This window comes from Centruroides vittatus, unplaced genomic scaffold (genome assembly GCF_030686945.1).
Source record: "Centruroides vittatus isolate TY-2023 unplaced genomic scaffold, ASM3068694v2 contig_89, whole genome shotgun sequence".
Taxonomy (NCBI): Eukaryota; Metazoa; Arthropoda; class Arachnida; order Scorpiones; family Buthidae; genus Centruroides; species Centruroides vittatus.
In genome coordinates this window covers 1,482,288-1,505,820 of record NW_027122580.1, presented here as the reverse complement: position 1 = coordinate 1,505,820, position 23,533 = coordinate 1,482,288, and the positions used below count along the sequence as shown (strand labels likewise).

The 23,533-nt window shown below is 31.5% G+C and overlaps 1 protein-coding gene across 2 annotated transcripts in view; it reads left to right on the top strand.

The window, feature by feature from the left end:
• The window catches only part of LOC136983812 (vacuole membrane protein 1-like), a 69,451-nt gene that overhangs the window by 15,958 nt on the left and 29,960 nt on the right, over positions 1-23,533 (top strand). For both annotated transcript variants that reach the window (XM_067280676.1, XM_067280677.1), the window contains exons 2-6: positions 9,230-9,507; positions 9,577-9,667; positions 13,581-13,691; positions 18,863-18,942; positions 20,731-20,812. In XM_067280676.1, the coding sequence (XP_067136777.1) occupies positions 9,230-9,507; positions 9,577-9,667; positions 13,581-13,691; positions 18,863-18,942; positions 20,731-20,812 (642 nt within the window). The remainder of the gene's footprint in view (positions 1-9,229; positions 9,508-9,576; positions 9,668-13,580; positions 13,692-18,862; positions 18,943-20,730; positions 20,813-23,533) is intronic.

Genomic DNA, 23,533 nt, shown 5'->3' with positions numbered 1-23,533 from the left:
CATAAAACCAACATAAAAGCGAGTTGAGCAGTGTTCGACTTTTGACGCGAATACGGCCGTAAAACAGTGCTATCCACCAATCAGAATTCAGTGAAATCTAGGTCATTGTGACACGTGTGAAAATGTCGGAAAACAAGCTTTTGTGTACGTTCTCTCATAGCTACTTGGAAAAGAATTAGAATAGATCTGGAAAGATTTATCGAAGATGTCGGAAAGTATTCATATATCTACGACAAGACGTATCCCGATTATAATAACGAATACCTAAAACATGAGATATGGATGACCAAAGAAAAATTCTTCATTTAGATGAGTATATAATAAAAAAGCTAAGCTTATAAGTGCTGTATATTATCTTAGTAATACAATAATAAACGTTAATATATGAAAGTAAAGATATTATTTTTACTACATTTGTAATTACAGTACAGAAAAAGCTCGTAGAATATAATCATTGTTTCTATATCAATATATCACGTATGCAACCGTAATAGTACCGTCGTCGTAAAAACTTCGCTAACTGGACCTCCACCACAATTCGAGCGCAAACGCAAATAGGTCACGTGATTAAAAGCTTTTACAGCAAGGAGTTTTACGGCCGTTTTTGTGCTAGTGGAGTCGCGGCCTAATATCCCAAACGTCTACCAGATTAAATTGAGCTACTTCTCCACAATTATTTTTAATTAATTTTGTTTGTCATTTTACTAATATATCAGGTTTTGGAATGTTTGTATTAGTGACTGTAATTTTATTAATAATTTACACTTTTAAAATGTTTTGTATAATTAACAATAGACTATTTTTATTAATATGAACTTATATAATAAATAACTAGCATTGAAAATCAGCACAACTTTATATGATAAGTAGTTTTAATTTTTCACACATCATTGTTAATCCATACAGTAATAGAAAGCAGAATATATTAATAGCTTACTAGAATAGAATGCATATACCTTTTAAAATATACAAACTATATCAAAGAACCTTTACATAGTACAAATATTTACACTTGCTGGAGTGAGTTTGTCAATTCTCAATAATAAAATGTCAGCTGGTATTGTCCTTATGTGGTCTATTTGAACTGGTATAAGAACTTTGTGCCACTATCAAAAGAAATAGGCATTAAGAAAGAGCTATTAAGAGAATTTGTTTAATAAAACCTAGTAGTTTTTCATAGTGAAACAATTTCCTTAAGTTATATAGATTTTATTATTATGGAATAATTAGATCCATTAGATACTCAATTTGTCTGGCACTTTTAACACGTTAACTGCCATCCGACGTGCCGGCGGTAATACTAATTAGGGCTGTACAGAGCCATCCGACCGCCCGTCGTCGCTATAACCAATGTAGTTTCACTCAAGGTTAAATCATCCTGGCTTCGTAAGACGTTTTACATCCTAGTGGTGGTCTCTCGCGGACGTCTATAAAGTTCGTTTCTGACTGCTGGCCGTTGTATGGCCTCACGAAGTGGTCCGACGGCCGGCTGTCGTAGTTTTTTTTAAATAAAAAGCTATTTTATATCTAATAGTGTTTTTTAATAGTGAATTGTTAAAAAAAGGAAAAAATATCGAAAACTAGTTTAATTATTCTCTTTTGTTACATATAAAGTAATTAATATTAAATATTACATGGTCTTATAGTCTCCGGTTTCAGGCCATACGATGGCCAGTCATCGTTGATATATTTTTTTAATCTTCACTCTACCAACTGTTATATAATGACCCTTCTATTTATATCATAATAAAATATTAAATATCAAATTTTCTCATTGTGGCCTGAAAAGATGGAAAATATCATATTCAGGTGGCAGTTAACGTGTTAATAATAATAATACAAATCTATATGCAGACAAAAAATCATATAGAGGAGTAAAGAGAAGACTGTTTGGCTTCCTCTAAATTTTAAATAAGACTGACATTGGATGAATTTAGTTTGATGTTGCATTACACAAGTTTATTATGATATCAACTAATCATATGATGCAGCTGGATTTATATTGATCTATAATAAGCCCAATATAAGCTTATTATAGCTCAATGTAAGTTTGTGCCAATCCTGAGATCATGCTTCTCAGGATGACAATAAATCTAATTATAGCAATATACAGACAATCAGTAGTGAAGCTCCATCCTCAGATTTGCAGATACTACAACAGTCTTTTCAAATAAGTTTTTCCTGTTATTTTTTATGTGAGATACTATGATTTAATATATTATGTAAATTTCAATTATGTAATCAATATATAAGGGCAGTGAAAGTTCCTGGAATTATGGTATATCACTGTAATGGTACCTAATCGCCTTCAAAGTAGAACGCTTCAGTACATGCATATTTGCCTCATTGATCCTGTCACTGTTGGAAGCACCATTGGAAGGCTGCTTTTGGAATATTCAGGAGTTTGGGTATTGCATTGGATTTGATGTCCTTGTGACATGCTTGTGAACACCTGTGACTCATCATTAGTGATGATCCTAATGAGAAACATTGTATCCTTCATACTTTTTTTAAACAAATCTCCAATTATGAGCATGCGACATTCCAGCTGATATGTGGTTAGCTGCTACGCAATGCACTTTGCAATGACACATTTTCAACTTCAAATTGTCAGAATTGCAAGAATGGATCTGTGAGAGAGAACTTTTTGTTCCAACTTCATCGTCATTTATGGCTCAGAACAAATTAGTTGAGTCTGCATAAGTCATCATAGGTATAACTAGACACCGTCAGTTAAGTAGTCAATTTTCTTTGGTCCCAGCTGACTTACATAGACATTAATGTTAAAAAACTCTGGTTTACTTGACATCGTTTAACTCGTCACCACTGGATAAACCGACGTAATTTCTCTGTTCCACACTCATTTAGACGTCTGATAAGTTGATTCCCCTTCCTGAAAAAAAAAAAGTTTACGCCACACAGTTTAACATCACAGCAGAATCCGATTTTGCATTATCTCATATTTCATTCATGCGTTATTTGCAGCAAGTGTTTCACATTTCTGTTAGAAATGAGAATTTGAAACCTAACAATGCTTACTAATTTATTATTTAAAAAATTAACATACAACTTAAAATTTATTTGTTGATTTTAATAAATAAAATGGCAGACAGCAAATCGTTCTTCATTGACTGCCTATTATCACTTAAAATTAATCTTAATCCAGAAAATAGACACTCAACACTTGCTTGAGAAGTAGGCATACTTGAAGAGACTTTGCATGCTTTTCTGATGCACTCTGGATAATGGTCAATGGCTTTGAATACATTCACCTTTAATGTCCCCGCATCCTCTATTGCATTGCAGTCTCTCTCAATATGTTTGTCTATTTGGTTGTCATCTTTATTATGTATAATGGAAATTTGACAAAACTGTTTTCTCTTCTATCCAATTCTTTTTCAAAATCATTGTCTTTCGAATTTATATTTTTTATATTACAGGTTGGCTGTGACGGCTCAACAGTTGCTGGCTCTTCAGCCAACTCAATTAGTATTTGCCTTTTGATTCACCATTGTTTGTCTGAAAGACCTTCTCTTGATTTTGGTTTTTCTGCTGCACTTAATAAGATTCTATACCTAGAATCAACATACACTCCAGCAATAAAATGTGTGCTTTGAAAAAGCTTTTCTTTCTGCTTTTTCATGGATGACAGAATTCCTAATGTAACATATCCTCCAAATTCTTCCATACATTTTTCTAGTTTACACCATTCTTTCATAAACATTCCCGGAGTAAGATCGGCAGCTTGAAGGGCAATTGTCAAAATATTTGGTTTTTCTAAAACAGCTCTGATATCTTTTACTTCATCCCATTCTGCTTTGCTAAGTTCTAGGTCTTTTGTCTCGGCAGCAGCTACTTGGTTGCAGTAGTCTTTGAAAAAAGAAGACAATCAAGCATGGCATATGTAGAACCCCATCTCATTATTGTACCTAGGGATTGAGTTTTATCATATATTTTCAGCAAAACATTACGAATTGTTGACGTTCGTAATTTTACCATAACCTATTGAATTTTCCCTAGTATTTTTATTATTCATTCATTCTTTAATCCATTCCAAATGGCCAGTTGAAGAGTGTGAATCCCACACCTCATTACTTGAATTTTCGTATTATCATTAGTCCACGCTGGCAATATTAGGGAAGGATCTTTAACCCACTGTACATTGATGGCAAGAAAATTTCTATTTCTGTGGATTGCAGCATCTAGCTTAAAAAGCATAATTGTTCTTTTAAAGTTTGTCTTAGATTGATGCGAGCAGACTCTGCTGTGCTTATTACTAATTGATGAACAGCATCATATCTTATCGATACACCAAGTTTCCAAGCCATTTTGCCAGCAATTTTTTGGAATCCTTTGTTATTTAATGTGAATGTAGTGAGTGGTATCATACTCATACAAACCATCTCAACAAGTCCCTTGTGGAAAGTATTACTATCCATAGTGATTGTAATCTTCAATGATGTAAAATATGTATCAATTTTTGGTTGATCAGTTCTGTATTTCTTATGACCTGAAAGAGCAATGGTAAAATTTTTATGATTACATTTTCTTCTTGCAGCAGCTTCATCTTGTTGATCCTTCTTTTTAACTAACCCTTCATAAATTTCAGGATGATTACACTTCAAGATTATGCCACCAAGCATTGTATAGATTTGCCATTTACGATGTGTTCCATCTTGCATGTAACTGACTTCTTCCCATTACCATATTCAAATATTTCTTTAAGCTCTTCTTCCGTAAATTGACTATCTACCATGAGTGACGGTTTTAAATTTTGGTTTGACGCCATGGCTTAACACATTAACTGCCACCTGTAATATGATATTTTCCGTTTTATCAGGCTAACTGTAATATGATATTTTCTGTTTTTTCAGGCCACAATGAGAAAATTTGATATTTAATATTTTATTATGATATAAATAGAAGGGTCATTATATAACAGTCAGCAGAGTGAAGAAAAAAATATATATATATCAATGATAACCAGCCATCGTATGGCCTATAAAAGTATAGACCATACGTCAGAGACTATAAAACCACGAAATATTTAATATTAATTACTTTATATTAACAAAAGAGAATAATTAAACTAGTTTTTGATATTCTTTCCTTTTTTTAACTATTAACTATTTAAAAAACACTGTCAGATATAAAATAGCTTTTTATTAAAAAAAAAACTACAACTGCCGGCTGTCGGACCACTTCGTGAGGCCATACGATGGCCAGCGGTCGAACCAACTTTATAGATATTATTTACTTTATATGTAATAAAAGAGAATAATTAAACTAGTTTTTGATATTTTTTCCTTGTTTTAACTATTCACTATTAGAAAAAACACTATCAGATGAAGTGGTTTGACCGCTGACCGTCGAACCCCTTCATGAGCCTCGTGGTGGTTTGACAGTCGTCAATCAGAAACCAACTTCATAGATGTCTGTGAGAGGCCACCACTAGGATGTAAAACAATGTCTTACAAAGCCAGGATAATTTAACCTTGAGTGAAACTACATTGTTTATAGCGATGTCGGGCGACGGCTGGCAGTCGGATGGCTCTGTGAGGTCCTAGGCCTGTGCGTTGGATGGCTCTGTGAGGCCCTAACTAATACAACGGCCGGCATATTGGATGGCAGTTAACATGTTAAATAATCAAATATTTCTCAATTAATAACACTTCTCAATTTCTCAATTCAGATTTCTCAATTAATAACACTTGAGAAATAATGCATATAAACATTCTTGCATACAAAATACTGTATTTTACGGACTATAAGACGCTACGTACTATAAGACGCACCTTAATTTTGGAGGCAATTTTTCGAAGAAAAAAGTGCGTCTTATAGTCTGTAAAATACAGTAACCAAATAATAATAATCTTACCTCTGCAAGCAAATTACGAATTACGACATACGATTAAAATAAACTGATTGCAAACAGAAACGAACGACTATCACACTCATGACCAAGCACATGCAAAAATTGCAAGATTATGTGTCGCTTGACAAGTTTGCCACATGTTAAATAATAGAGAAGTTGAGACACAAGTACAAGCGTTAAACTTGTACAGCAAGCAGAAGTACATGTTTGATGTTTTAAGTCCAAGTAAAAGACCTTGCAGTGCTCGTTCACAACATCACATGACTCAGTGAACGTCGTGCATTGACTCACGAAAATTTGTTGAAAAAATGACAGATACATTTAATATTGAGGGTTACCAGCAAAGGTAAATAAACAAATTAAACTGTTTAAATGTATTTATAGAATGTTTAATAACACTAAATAATTATTTTTAATTAACATTGTGTCTCCTACCGTAGGATTGGACAATAAGACTACCTCATACTTTTGTTGAGGGAAGTAGTGGCTTATGTAAATTTGAAAGCAGCCTGGAAAATTAATTTTTAAAAAATTTACAAATGTATTATGCTGTTGATGGTAGATGATGTCGTGGACGAACAAACCTACCTTAAGATAAGCTGTTATGAAGACAAATATATGTAAATTCTATAGGCACTTCACATCACTTGCTAAAAACTTGAACTTTATTAAATAATTTCTGGATTAAAATTGTCTGTTTCTTTACAATATTATTCGTAAATGCTTAAATAATCATTATTTTAATAAAATACATTATAATTTTAACCACAAACACAAAAAAATGAAGTTTAAGCTGATTGTCTACTCGCCATTCTAGACATAGCAAATGCCATTATCGATCGTATAGAATTGCCAGATGGCGGCACTCGTCCATCCGCCGTTCACGTTTTGGGCTGAATATGTGCACCTCAACCTCTCTAATATTAGTGTTGTAAACTTAACAATGCAAAATGCAAATTATGAAATGAGCCAGTGAGAATGAAAGTGGCATAAGTCACTGTATGGCTAATTGGAGAAATTTAATTTAATATTTAATTGTTTGTTGAAATTGTTATTGAAAAATCAAATGTAAGAAATGAATATTAGTGCTGCTCCTAGTGGTGAATTTCTGTACTAATGACTAAAGCCACTTTCATTCTAAACAAAACAGAACTATGTCAGAGGATTTCAAACATGGACTTAACTCAATTTTTAAATTTTATGACTTATGCCACTTCCATTCTCGCTGGCTCAAATATATCTATCAGAGCAGCAGAGCACTACAAATTTACATGCTCCGGCTCCACTCTTGCTCTGAGTAAAAATCTGTTGCTCCATCTGTTCCATGCTCCTGCTCCAGCTCTGCTCCAAAGCCCTGCTCGAAAATGCCAGAGAAAGTCACCGTACAAAAATGTCGAAGATGCTCTGGTATGTTGGCTAAAGCAAATTTGTTCGTCAAATCTTCCTGTTTCAGGGATGATACTGAAACAAAACGCAATGGAAATTGCTGAGGTACTTGAAGTAGAAACAAACTTTAGTGCTAGTGATGAATGGTCAAAGAGATACATTTCATGCACTGTATAAAGCACTACTGTATTTTCCTAATTGTAGTTCTGTGGTTTTCTTCATCTTTTCTTTAGTCGTCATACTGGATAACTCAACACATTTCCACTTCCTCTTGGGGTGTTGACTTATACGGACTCGACTGTAGTGTTACACTTTGGCAAACATTTCTTCGGTTCTGTATCTGGACAGCCTTTTGCTGTGCTTCTCATCCTCAAGTTTCTCTTAAAACCATGAAAACCAGTCAAAAACTGCAGATTTCTTTAGTGCAGTATCACTGTAAACTTGCTGCAGGGACAATAGTGTCTCTGAAGCAAATTTTCCTAATTTGCACATGAACTTAATGTTTTGCATATCATTCGAATTGTGACATGATGCCAAAAGTAAACACTCACATTAAAATCAAATTGAACAATAATGTCACTGAGCACTGAGACATGTCCAGACTGGTTGTAGTTCTGAACAGACATTGTAATCTTCACACAATCTTACCTCACCTTTGCCATCTGGAGTTCCATTCCAGGAACTTTTTGATTGCCTGTGTATCTTTTGTAATGGAGAAAAAGCATTAAAATCATGATGAATTAAGTTTAAGTGCTTTCAGGCTTACATCTATCTTCAGGAATGCTTAGAACAACTTATAACATCATTACCTAGTAATATTTTGTCAACAACTATGTCATGATAGAAAGAAAACAGATAGTTAATTAAAAATTAAAAATTTTTTATATAGGTTGTATATTAATATTTTGAACATTTTGGAGATCAGTCATTTCAAGATATGGGAGATGATCTTCATCTTTACGGTTGACAATATTACTTTACTGTTTCTCGATAAGTCAAAACTGATTCCACAGTGACACTGTTCTACTCGCAATTCCTTTAGACTGGAGTGACAGTATAAAAAAAATTCTTTAAAGTACCTTTTCAAATAAAATTCTAGTAATTAAAAAATGCAATAATACTCAAAATGCAACATTTGTGAAGATAATCAAAAGTGTTCAGATTCTAAAAACCATTGACCTGACGAAGATCCAGAGTGGAGGATCGAAAACATTAGTCTGTACCATTTATGAGTAAGGACTTATTGGAGTTTTATTTTAGAAGGTACTTTAAAGAATTTTTAGTGACACTGTTATTTTCTGACTTTAAAATTTGCAGCATCTCAATGTTTCTATTATGGGCTTCTTGGGAAACACTATTTCAATCCTTTCCTCTCCTGATGTCTTTAATGTATTAAGCAATTTTAAGGATGATGATAAATCTGAAAGCACTTGAACTCAATTTTTTAATATGTATTAATTTAGTATATTAATGATTTAATTATTGTGTTATTTGTTCACTCTCAGATTGGAGGTTTAATGTTAGTTTTGTTCTCTGCCTAACAGTATTAAAGGCATTCTGTAAAACTAAGTTTTATTTGAACAAAGATCAAATGATGTATTTAAGAATGAAGATAAAAAGTTTTGAAAACATGTGGATAACCTTTATTTAGTATATTGAATGAAGTTTATCCTAATATTAGCAAAATATTTTTAAAAAGGATCCAATCTTATAATGTAAAGCAGTTTATAAATTTTAAGAATCATTTTCAATGTAAAAAAACTGCAGTTTTTCATTAATTGTCAGAATTATTCATCTTACTTTAATAATGCAAAAAATTTATTTTATTTTTATGTTTCCATTATTTACTGTAAAAAAATTACTCAAAAACTAATTTAATAAACTTAGAAAATTAATGATGTTTCAAAAATTATCAAATACAATATTTTTTATATATTAATAATTGTTTAAAATGGCATTTTTGAATAGGTAAAACGATTGGAAAAGTGGGATAAACAGAAAATGTCTGAAAATATGGACACTTTACCAAAAGCAAGAAAAAATTTAAACAGTAATAGTAATGGAGGAATTTTACCAATTTCAAGTATATCAGTGCAGACATCTTCATCTTCGATTGCCAATAGAGCAAGATTAAAAATGGAAGAATTGAGAGAGAGAGAAGAATTAGTTCTTTGGAAACAACCAATAACTACATTTAGATACTTTGTAAATCAGTTACTAATTCTATTGGAAAATTTTTTTATTAAGTAAGTTTACTTTTTTAAATCAATTTATTTTAATTTTTCAAATATCATTCTGATAAGTTTTTTTTTCAGATTATGGCAATTCAAATGGTTAGTGGTATTTATTTCAACACTTATTGGCTTAGGAATTCTTATTTATCAAATGGAAGGGCCTCATCAGAAGGTAATTTTCTTTTTAATTTATTAATAAATATGAATATTTTTAATATTCATTGTAGTCCTTTTTTTCTTATTGTTGATATTTTGAAATGAACAACACACATTAATCAATTGATTTTTAGCAGATTTAAGTTTGTAATGATTACTTGCACATTTTCAAATTTCTGATTTAATAAGCTGGAATTGATTGGAAGCTAGATTTAATTTTGAAACCTTATGCAGTTTCAAAATTAGATTGTCAAGATATTTTGTCATGCCTACAAAAAGTTTCAAATTGTTTATCTATTCAGGTTCTTTTAAATAAATAACATTCTCAACCACACAAAAGACAAATCTTCCAGGAATCATTATTTATCTACTGAACTGTTTTTGAGAACCTCTTCCCATCATTAGTAGTATTCTAAAATGCAAAATTTTCAAACATTTTTCTATATATGATATGCAAGATAAGACCAATATTATATTCATGTTCCAGTTCAGTTATAAAAATTAAAATTCCTCAACTCAAAACTATGTTCTTTCTATGTTTATTTTTCTATAAACATTTCAAAGCCTGATATTTTAATAATAAGCCACATGATCACCATAATGAATCTGGCTACTTTACCACTACTATTAATAATTAAATTCTAAGTAATTTGGTACTAGAGATAGGCATTGGGTGCCATCTCTTATTAAATTTAATAATTATAATTAAATTAATATTTACTAAATAATTTAGAATATTCTGGAAGAAAATATTAATTTAATTATAATTATTAAATTTAATAAGAGATGGCACCTAACACCTACCTCTAGTACCAAATTACTTATAATTTAATTATTAATAGTAGCGGTAAATTAGCCTGATTCATTACTTGATCGTTTGGCTTATTATGTTCATATTTTATCAAAATTCAAGTCTGAATCCCAGAAACAATTACAAAAAACACTTTTATCATACTAAATATACTGCATCTCTTTACCCAACCCATACCCTCTTTACTGCTTCATCTTCACTACTTCTTCAGTTGCCAATTCCTAATTAATCCTCAATTCATTTGTCATCTCTCCTCTTTTTATCATTGATTTTGAAACTTTCAGCAGTACATATGCATCATTTTTATTTATTACATTACACTCCAAGCTTAAAAGATAAAAACACATCTGCTCAACTGTTTTTGTATTTATATAAGCATCTCTCTTTTATAATATCCTTGTTTACTCCCATAATATCCTCATTCCTCCAACTAGTGCCTCTCATGTCATGCTTGTGTTTGAACTATGTTTAATCACATTTCTTCTATTCTCTCAAATTTATTTTTGTAGACCTACATACCACTCCTTTTCCTTCATCCCTTTGTCTTTATCACATCTGTCTATCTCTTCTCCCTCCTTCTACCCCTCCTCTTTCCCTTACCCTCTTTTCTGCCAGCTAAACACCTCGTGTAAGCTGAAGTATTTCTTTTATGTATGTATGTCTTTATCACATATTTCCTGGATTGTTGTGCTGTATCTTTTTCATTCCTCAACATATTGAAAATTGATTTGTACTTCACAAAAACCATTCTCTATCTATACCTCATTACTTGCCTGTATAACATCTTGTAAGCTCTCGTGTCATTAACTAACACATTTGTTCTCTTCTCCATCTTGCTCTTTTCTTCTCTCAACTTCATCACAATTATTTCACATTTCTTCTCAGTGTCCTGTTCAACTTTCCTCCTTCTATCGACAGTATTCTAAAATTTTGTACATCAGAATATCACTGATGATGGAGAAGAGGTTCTTCCTGAAAATGTTTCAGCAGATAAAGTAATTCTGTGATGAAGGTTTCTTCTGTGTGGTTGGCATTTGCCATGGAACTGTTGTATGGTAGTTTTCAAGAAAGTAACATTTCTTTTGCATTTCATGAATGTTTCTATTTCTCCTAGCAGTGATCATAAATGTTATATTGCTGCTCTGCTGAATTATTTAATGTAAATATAACAAATTATATCATTATGTTCTGACAGCTTTTGAATTGTCTGTGGTTGAAGTCTTTTGATTGAATAAAATTTATAATTTCAACATTTGATGCCATTACTTATTTTGTTTCTAATTTTAACACAGTTGTGTCTAGTGCATTATACAAAGATGATTTAATGATTTCATCTGAAATTTCATCCTCAATATTAAAACATTTATATGTAGTATCAAAGAAGTAAAATTATATCATACTAGTTTTTAAATATAATAATAAATTTGTTTCAACAAATGTATAAAAGAGATTTTTCTAGCAACTAATGGGCTGGATTAAACAGCTTTGCATGCTGTATATTGGACAGCTGTGGTTTAGAATGCTGTCAATTGTGATAGTGAATGAGACCTAGTCTTCTTATCTGCAAACATTCATTGTGCTATGTATGTGGATTATGTTGTAAACTTGATGGCCATACCATTTTCAACAGTAGATAAAGTAGCTTCCAGCAAGAAAATACCCACCCAAATATTGCAGCCATATCATGAAATGTTTTTGAAGCAATTGAGACAATGAATTAGTTAACTGGGTTCCCAGATCTCTTCCCTATTACATATACATTATGTAACATCAAATTAATCTAAACCTTATTATTTACTAATGTCATATTGACTGCACTCTGTTATTTTATTGCATAAATAGAGAGACTGTTGTTGTAGATTTATGATAAATCTAGAACAGTGTTTCCCAACCTTTTTTGTGCTATTCCCCACCTAAGTCTTTCTAAAATTCTTTTGTCCCCCTCACATATACGTTGAACTCTCTTGGAAGATCTCTTGTCATGTTCATTGAAGTTTTTCTTGCACTTAATTGCCACACTGTTTTATGGTGACCACGAGGAAACCCGATCCTTTCATCAAAGTCTCTTGCACTTTCCAGTCGTTGCCAAATGCGATCTGAAACACCACAACTCGTGTCTGTCCACCTCGAAATCTGGGCAAAGAATGTCCTTTCTCCTCTTTCACCAGCCTAAGGACCTCGTTCATCTCTTTGTTCTCGGTGGTTCCCAGAATTGTTAATCCTACCCAAGGGAAAAGGGTTATAAAGGAAAGTTCTAGAAGGAAAGGGAAATGAAGAACAAAGAAAACTAAAACTAACTAAAATCAATATTTACAATAAATATGGTGTACAGCAGCTATATGGTTAACTTTAACTCTGGACAAGTGCATTTTCGAATTCCCCCCCAACAATCGAATTGCCCTTCTGTGGGGCGTGGGCCCCACATTGGGAAACACTGATCTAGAATGATGGCTTCTCTATTTTTTTACAAATCATGTTTTTTTTTTTTAATTTAGCAAGAATTTTACAATTTATGTTTAGCAATGTTTAGTTTTTGAACATTTTTTGTCAAATTTATGTTTTCAAAAGTTATATTTTATAAAAATTTTTAAATGTTGTGTGTTGGGATTTTACCAAAAACATTATACAATTAGACATATTTGAAGAAAAGCCAAAATGTTAAAGTCAAAGTACTTGTATGATTTTTATTGACAATTTTATACTTGAAAATCTTTCTTTCATATATTCATATCAACACTGTTTTACTACTGTCATCTTATTTTACTTTTCATATTTATAATTTGCACAAAAGCAATGCCACACAACATGAAAAAGACACTCTAAATAATAAAAAAATGGCCTGCTAAAAGCAAGCAAAAACAAAATGAACAAATCAGAAATGTTTTTCTATTTTTAAGTGTCTTCCATAAAAAGAATTTTTTTCTTTTTTTTCCTAAGATTTGTTACTAGCAAACTTAAACGGCTTCAATTGCACTTTCTTGTCTTTTATAAAATGAGTATTGTAAAAATCTATACTTATATTTTTCTGTATTAAAAATCAGAATAAAATTTTTAAAGTTCAGTATAAGTTATTTGATTATATGTTACATTTCAAGTTTTTTATGTATCTTTTTTACAGTATGTCATGGTAATAGAAAAGAAAATTCTTTGGAGCCTCTATTGGGTTGGATTAGGTGTGTTATCATCTGTTGGATTGGGAACTGGGTTGCATACTTTTCTTTTATATTTGGTAAGTTAAAAGTATTTAGAATTGTGTATTGATTTTATCAATTTATCTGTGTCTAGACTTTTGAATGTTGTGTACAAGATAGCAACCTACCTGGAAAATTTTAAATTTTTAAGAGAAATTTAACTGCAAAGAGAATTTTTAAAATTTGTGAAAATTTCCATTACTAAAATCTTTTGAAATGTACATTGGTGAAAATTTGTTTTTAAATTATTTGGAATATAAACCAGTCTATTTAACTTTTTACTCAACTACAAGAGTAATTTGTGTAGTGTCAATGGTAAAAACTTTGCTTAGAGGTGTTGTTGTTGTTATTATTATGTTGGGTTTAGTGGGCTATACTCTGTTGACACTGATGGCTGTATACTATGTTGGACCAGTCAAGGCATAGTAACCAAAACAAGACAAAAATTAAATAAGTGTGTCAGTGTGTATGTCTGTATTCAGGAATTTCCTAACAATATGACGATTCAATATAGTGGCCTTCTGTAGTGTGATATATGTGTTTCTGTTCAATTGTAATGTGCCCAGGCTTTTGTGTAGTGTGTGTGATATCACACCTGTAGAGGAGAGAATGACAGGTACAATATGCATCCTATCCATCCTCCACAGATACCTTATTTCCTGAGCGAGTTCTGTATACTTGCTGATTTTTTCAGTGCATGTGTTTTGTATATTGTGAGTGTTTGGAATGTATATGTCTATAATGTATATGATTTTATTGTGTTTGTCAATGAGTGATGGATGTATTTTTTACATGTGTAGAATATGTAGCAGCCAACTGTGTGGAACACTGTCGAATGCTTTTCTGTTATTGTTATCGTTGTTATTGGAATTATCAAATCAGTGTATCTCAGTCATCTATAATTAAGTTGAATAATTTAATGAAATGAATATGTGATATACTGAAAACCCCAGGCAGAAATCTATACTTAGTCTACATTGTATTGTGCTGAATGAACATTGCTTTCAGTGTTCCTCCTGAAAATTTTACAAATTGAATTTATTTTCATCAAATGAAGATTTTATATTTGCCAAGCGTGAATCCAGCACGAGATACTGCCACTCTGACGACGTCTAATTCGATTTTTGATTTCGGTTGAGGGGCCGCAATTTGCCGTTTATCACAAATCTAACATGTTACCGTATATTATCCCAGTAGATGCTTTCCAACTGTCGCGGTATATGAATGCCGCCATTGCTGCACTTGTTAGAAGGGCACTGTTGCTTCTGTCTACGCAGCTAGCAGCAAAAATCGAATTAGACATCGTCAGAGTGGCGGTATCTCGTGCTGGATTCACGCATAGCAAATATGAACATGTACTCCGCAGGGTAAAGGAGTCCCTATTCCCACGTACCACGCTGCAGAGAGAAGATTTTATTTGCCAATGCTTGCCTTCTGTATATATTTGTAATAATTTGTATGTTTATGGTTTCATATCAAACATGATTGCAGTGAAGTGTAATACATTTACTTTTTGCTTTGCTATAATGTCCCAAATCAGAAAGTTATTTGTGTGATACAGTAAAAAAACTATTTCCTTATGTGTATAATAAATAGGAACATTTCATAATAATACATGCTCCCATAAGAAACAACTTGAGTTTCATGAAGGCTGTTTTCTTCTTAAAGCAGACAAAAACATGCTCCCATCTTATATAAATCTTCAGCAAGCAGAATTTGTATAACAAACGTTTTTGGTTTATTTTATAAACCTGCTTCAGGTTTGAAGTTTTACAAATTCGAATTTCAACAAGAAATGTTTTAAATTTTCAATGACTACTTATAAATTCTTTTTAAACATTATAATTGTGTATATATAAATATATTGAACCATTATATATTAATAAAATAGCATATACACACAAAAGTTAACAAGTAAAACGGCAAAGCAGTATTTGGGACAAGACTATGTCTCGGAGACTCACTACTAAGCATGATCACTTTGACGCTTAAGGCAGATCTCGTTCTCATTCCCCAATCTTCTTTGGTATTGCTGGTTTTGAGCGCAGTCATTCAAACTTTGCCGGGCACGACCACGAGGACATCCATGATGCATTTTCAGTGAAATTAACCTATCCAATGTCGAAATTTCTTTTCGTTACGTGACGGCCAGGTTTGAATTTTTGTTGATGCCTAACGAAAATTCCTGTTTTTGAAAAAATAATCTTGGCTATTGTATCATCCAAAATTACTTTTCTATTTTGCACTAACAATACTGGGTTGTGTCCTATCTTGTCTGTTGACCTCGACCACATGTTCTGCATCTTTTGTTCTGCCTGTAAAAATTAACTGAGAAACTGGTAATTTACTTAATTTGGATTGGCTACGCAATATTTACAATAGTGTTGAGATGTAATACAAATCCAAGATCGGCACGGCTGTCAACTTGAAAGGTTAATTAACGTGAAGTGAAAAGATGTCTCTCTTTGTTAGAGTTTAGGAGCAAAGTGAGGTCACATGGTGGCACCCTCTGCCCTACATGTCAAATTTTTATCAGTCTCACGATTTTACTGTATTAGATAATGTTAAAAAAAACCACTTGTAATGACATATAACCCTGTTTTAACGTCATATTTGAAGCACTCCCAAATTTACAAAATTAGATTACAAATTTTATTTAAAATAGAAGATACTGTGTGTTCAGTTATAAGGTCAAAATTTACTTCTTAGAATGACTGTGGGTGGTACTCTCCCCACCTGACTTCGGTGGGGTGAGATGCCTGTTTTGCCTGTTTGTAGAAGAGGGTCACCATTTTGTATTTTATTCTGACTCAGTTCTCTGTCCCCTGACTACCTACAAGTCTGGATTTTTTTATGCGCAAATGATTTGGGCACCTAATACTCTGTGCCAAATATCAACTCTTGACATGTACTCCTTCCTACCTCTAAGCTGGTAATAAAAACACAGTATGATTTTATAAACAAGACCATAGTCTTGTCAAAAATACAATAAAAATACAAATACAATGAACCATAGGAATTCCATATGCCTATGCCTTATTTAGATATAATTAATTTGTAGGGTTAACGTCATGCATTCGATAAGGATTCTAAATTTTTTTATGGTTAATACAATTATTTTTCAATGTGGTCTTGAAGATTTTAAATGTTTCCAGTGTTCTTGATAATAGACTCCTCTTATCATTCTTGCTACATTTAGATTTGTGGACACCTTGGGCTCTGTTGCATATTGAGCTAAAACAGTTGTGGGTTTATTGTTATCTACGTTGTATTTGTGTTCAATGACTCTGTGTTTTAAAGATCTAATTGCTGACCCAATGTATGCAAGTTGGCAACTGAACCTTGCATTTTTTAGTGGGATAGAATATAAACCCGGTGCATTATTGTTGTCTGTCTCATCCGTGCTGTTATGTAGCAATATATAGATTGTGGCATTTCTGTGGAAGCATAAGCTGACATTTAAATATTTAGCAATTTATTTATAAATTGATTTGAGTCTATTATCAAAATCTATAACTATGCATTTGTGAGATCTGGATTTTATCAGAGTCACTTTTTGTAATAATTCGTTTTAGGAATTTTCCCCTAGTATAAACATCCTGTCGAAAAACGGCCCTGGACGAGAAACTATGCGTCCCCGGCCAGATAACTGTCAACAATCCTTTGTTCTTAAACTAGATCAGATCATCTTGCAACCTTAGTTTACACTTAGCGTCCGAATTCGTCATGTATTTTGAATCCCGGGAACACCTATGACACAAATCGTCATCCGCTTACGATCACGTGACCGATTTCCCAGGCAAAAACTTATAAAAGCCACTCCTTCCACCCCCTCGGGGGAGTCTCCTATCATCTGCCGGACAAACCGCCGTCGATCGTCGTCACCGACTCGGACCTACTGTCCGAACGTCTCCGCGCTCAGTCGCGACTATATAAACTGTGCCTATTACAGTTTTATAATCTCCCCATCGAGGATATCAAGTGCTAACCATCAGGAACTAAAATGAGGTATGAACCGAACTTGTAAGCTCTCTCTCTCGACCTCTACGCGACTTAGGGAATTTAGTCAGATTTTGTCTTTGTGTCCTTTGTTAAATATTAATAAATCTTGTTATAATTGTTAAATGGTCTCCTCTTTGTCTCGAATATCGCTTCGCCTTATCGTTGACCCCATCCGTCTCACCTCCTATCCACTCGCGTAACGCGTAATGCTAACAAACGAAACAGCCATCCTTGACACGTGAGTAACCGGAAAGGGAGATACGACTTTCTCTTGACCTCCCCCCGTTCTCACATATTGGTGTCATTCGAGTGGGGTTTCGACCTTTTCGGAACCCTAAAAGGCGCCAGAAATCACATATCGGTTAGACCGATCTCACACATTTGTTCATTGGGTACCAGATGTGGATTGGTGTTTCTTTTCCGTTTTTTGTTCCAGGTTTTGAATGACCTTTTTATCATATTTGTATATTCTGGCTATTTCCTCTATATATTTAAGTTCTTTCATGGTGTCTGTGATGTTTGAACATAGTGTATATGCCCTTCTGACTAGAGCTCTGAACACTGCAATTTTATACATTAATTAATGGGTCATGTGAATGGGAAAGCATGAATAATGGGTAATAATGTGGTTTGTAGAACACTCTAGTATTCAAAATGGATATATTAATGTCAGATTTTTCAATAAGTGTTAACAGCATAGTCATGCACTGCATCATTGTCAGACTGATTTAAAGAGTAAGCAGATTGGAAACATATGCACATAACGTGTACAGTATGCACTGGTAAAAAGTATGACAATGTCTGCAACATTCAGATTGCATATAACTTATTGAATTTTGTAAAAACACAGAAATGTTTAGTAATTTCACACCTTTGACAATCTGCACCATTTAATGAATGTCTACTGTATGTTGTTTAGCTTTTCCCAAGTTTTTTTTATTTGTATGCAAATATATTTCTCATAATTTGGAATGTGTTTTCTTGATTGATTTTATTTATTAAAAAAATTTTAGACTAATAATAAATAAACTTTTATTTTGAGATTTAACAACAGGAAAGTTATTTTTCAAAATTATTTTATTTCGAGACTAAAATTTTTGAAAATTTTTATGAATGATTTTGTTAAGAAGGAAGTTGATATAATATTTTCAGATAAATTTCTTGTTGAGTTGATACTTTCATAAATTAATATATATTAAATTTTCAGGGTCCACACATTGCTGCCGTAACATTAGCGGCATACGAATGCAGTAGCGTAAATTTCCCTGAACCACCTTATCCAGACGAGTAAGTAGATTTAGTTAATTAATATATTTAGATACATCTTTAATTATATTCCAACTAATAATAAAATATATCTAGAATTAAATAATTAATACCTAGATTATTTTTGAAAGAATGAAGTGGCATATATAACTGAAAATATGCAAGTGTACTGAAAATTTTATATAATTGATCAATATAACAGTATTCTTTAACAAACTTACAGGTGTAAGTTTTAAAGAAGAAGAAAAAGTTATTTTCATATATTGAAAAATTTAGGATAATACAGTAATATCCCTAACTTATGCGATAGGTGGGACCGAGCGATAACCGTGTAAGTCGAATTCGCATAAGTCCGCATATAAATACATACAAATTATTTTTAACTGGGGCCGGAGACTAAAAAAAAAATATTAATTTAGAAAAAAATGTTTAATAAAATTTTAGATAATACATATGTATAACAAATTATATTATTAAAATCGTAAACCGAAGTTATTTTGATGTAGAAGACTTCATAAAATCTAACAAATTCGTCTGATGGCTCAAAGATTCATTTTTCTCCCGCAAAATTTCCTCGTAGCATGCTAATGATTTTTTTATTTCTCGTTTTGTAGAAGAAATGCGCTGTTTGTCGGAGTCTATATTTTCTAAAATTTGTAATTCCTTTTCATTTTTGTATCGAAGTCTTTAATAATGTTAACTTTACATTCCAAAGATAAAGTTTTTCTTTTCTTGTTTGATGCAGAAGAATCAGTTCTACTTCGTTTAGATGACATAGTAGAATCTCTCAAGTCTCCGTAGATATAACAACACAGACATAAATAACACAAAATAAATTGTAGCTATGCGTCGATTCCGCACAACACATCCAAACGTGTAAGCTGAACAATAATGTGGGGGAGTAAGTAAACAATAGTTGCGTGTTGCTCAAACAAAAGACAAATCGACGAAATTTAAAAATTGTGTAACTCCGGGTTTGCGTAAGTCAAGGTAGCGTAAGTCGAGGTATTACTGTACAGGTTGAAAAAACTCAGTAACTACTACTATGAATTTATCAACTTTTTTAGTAATCAAGATTTTTCCAAAATCTTCTTAGCAGAACTTGAATTCAAACTCATCCATACTGAATGTACATTATCCAGTTACGCTTCCAGGAGCTTTAAATGTTGTCACATCGAATGGGATGTTTAATGACCACATACTCTTAATGTCCCTTAGTTGACTATAATTCTATCCTACTCAAATGAATGAGCTTATGTAAATATATATACTTACATTTGCTCATTCATTTGTTCAGTTCTGCCTGATTTGCAGAAACTTTTTTTTTCAATTTCACTCCAGCTTGATGTTTTCTTAAAAACATTTTAATAAACTAACTAAATTATGTCTAATTGTTAAATTTAATACATGATAACAATATCACCTACCCTATAGGTTTCAATTACATTAATAATTAAAAATTGCTGAATTTTAGTCAGCATTATTTAGATATAATTTGAATTAATGTTAATTTAAAAATGTATACATAAAGGTATACTCTGCCTAAACATAAAAGCAGAGAAAATTATTTTATCAGTATTTTAGTATTTACATATATTTATATAGTCTATATATACATAAAAATGTAAAACTGTCAGGAAAATTAATCTATCATCTCAATACTCATTCAAGAAATAGAAATGATATCCAAAAATAATTTTAAATAACTAAGTTATCTGAAAACATTTAGTAATCTAATTTTAATGCAAAAATTTTTTTATAATGATAAATACTTAACTGCCAAAAATATAATTATTTCTTGTATTGCAGAATTATATGCCCAGAAGAAGGGACCAAAGCAATGACTATATTAGCTATCATGAGTAAAGTAAGATTAGAAGCATGCATGTGGGTAAGTAATTAAAGTAATTATATTAAATTTCTATTATGTACTATTTGAAAAATTTTGTAATATTTCTCTCAAATAATAATTATGATCACAAATATTACATTCTTATCAAATTAACAGTTTATTTGATATATAATATATTAGGAAGTTTTCTTTCATTGTCTTCAATTGTCCAACCTATGGATTGTGAAACAATGGATTTTTTTTCCAGGTTCTGCCAAATCAATGTAATTTTATCTCCTTTCAGCAGGTCTATAACTTGAAAAATAGATTTTTTCTAGCCCATCTATTGTAAACTTTTATTTTTCATCATTTAGGTTAACAGCCAAAACACCCTGGAAAGACTCAAATATTAACATTTAGTTAATATATTGGTGTTTCCAGGAATTTGTAGTTCAATGAGGTTACATCTGGGATATGTTAAATTGAAGAATTGTACAAAGAGAGTCAGAAGACTGATACAATTGAGGAGGAGCCATCTAGTGAACATTCAGATGTTAGTCCAAGTGTAGTGCCAAAATTTAGCAAGACCATTGAGTCTTTCCAAGACATGAAGACCTTGCTGATGAGTGTCAGCATCAACAAACAGGCTGTACATGACATTGCTAATATCAAGTGGTTGTTGTATTCAATAGGCAGAAATGCAGCATCAAAACAAACCATGAAGTCAAGTGAAGTGCTAATGAGCATATATACAGGGTGATTCAAAAGTTACAGAAATATTAAAAGATTAATAACTCGCAAACTATTTACAGTAAGATGATGCAGTTTTCACAGAAATGCTTAGAAAGAAGTGGGATTTTTTGTGTAATAAAAATTTTTGTACCAAAATAGTTACATTTCTTGCCATTAGATGGTGCTTGATAAGATTACATAATTTGTGTAGTTGTTACTAGAGCTTACACTAAGAACATTTTTATTTTTTTATTCTTATTTTAACAAATTTACAAATGCTACAGTGCAATCTATAGCAAGAAATATAACTATTTTGGTACTAAAATTTTTATTACACAAAAAATCCCATTTCTTTCTAAGCATTTCTGTGAAAACTGCATCATCTTACTGTAAATAGTTTGCGAGTTATTAATCTTTTAATATTTCTGTGACTTGAATCACCCTGTACTTTGACTCTGTGCTTACAGTATATACAATTTCTGTCAGCTTTATTCTACACATATATAGCATAATATACAAACTTGTAACATATGTGTTTCTATAGAATAAAGAATAGAGATCTCAAGAAACTGAATAATTTCAAGTACTGATATTTCTTGTATGTAGGGGTTAAAAAGCAGAAATATTTTTAATGATGGATATTTTCCTGAGTATGCAGGAAATCTGTTGTTTATGATATAACAGATTTTCAGAACAATGGATGATTTTTGGCAGCCATAGTAATCTATTAAAACAAGATTCTATTGTATTTTGCTTCACATTGCAGAGCTGTGCCATTTTTATAATTTAAAAAATTCTTTGAAAACAATATTAACTTTTTATATTATTTGCACTTATTTAACCTATATATTAAAAATTTTAATAAATTTATGTTAAGAGAAAAGAAGACATTGTAATTTAAAATGATGCAGAGCAAAATAATAATAAGCATCTTCAAAAATGGGCAAATGGCTCTTAAAATCAATCATTGGCATCATTCTCTTGTATACTTGTAAAGAATTCTAATTCCTTGTAATGCATAAACTATTTTACTTTTATGTGATTTATCATTTGACAGCAAAAAATTAAAATTGACAAGAATCCAAGCAAAGATATTCTAAAATTAAACTACTTTCTTTATTAACCCTTAGCCTGCCGTTTGCCACGCCCCCTTATTTTGTAAAAACAGCCAAGGGCAAAATAGGTGAATCGGGCAATATTATTTTAAAAATTCACCAAAAATTAAATTATTATTTATTCATATGAAAAAAATCACATATATTTATCAATATAGTTAGTTTTAAATATGACATTTTTCAATAAAGTTTGTTTGAAAAATTTATGAGAAAAAAAATATATCATATGATAACTGACATTCAAATTTGAAAATTTGTTACTTTTTGTCAAAATTAACATTGTCTGGCTACTTCATTCTTATTGTCACTGAGCCGGAATGACGTAGAATATTGTTCTGTACAATTTGATATAACATTTATACATGTATTCGTTGTGAAATTATCACAAATTATATGAAACATTTGTTCGAAATTTGAACTTTATTCTGCTTTCAAATAATATAATGAACTAATATACTTTATTCATTTCATATCAAACAAGATTATATATTTTTGTAATAAACATATGATTACCAGTAGCAATAGATGTAACATTTGCTGATATTTTAGATTAAAAAAAAAATTAAAAATTAAAAAAATTATAAAATATCAGAACTGAAGGTCATAACTTGAATATTTATAATGCATTAACATATTATAGCTGAATAAACTTATAGCATTAATGAACTTATTATAGTAATATTATTGCATGAATATGCTAAAAATGAAATAAAAAATTATCAGAAAATGAAAAATTAAGAAAAAAGATCGATAATTAAAATTTTTTAAGTCAACAAAACACCACCTGGACAAAAATATGTGAAACAGACGATAAACAAAACGATGCCGTCAAGTGCTGACATCTGTTGTCGATAAATTTTATAAAAATCGATTGTTAACAGGGTAATGATCAATCGGTACCCTGGTGGTTTTGCTAAACAATTAGGGTAACGAT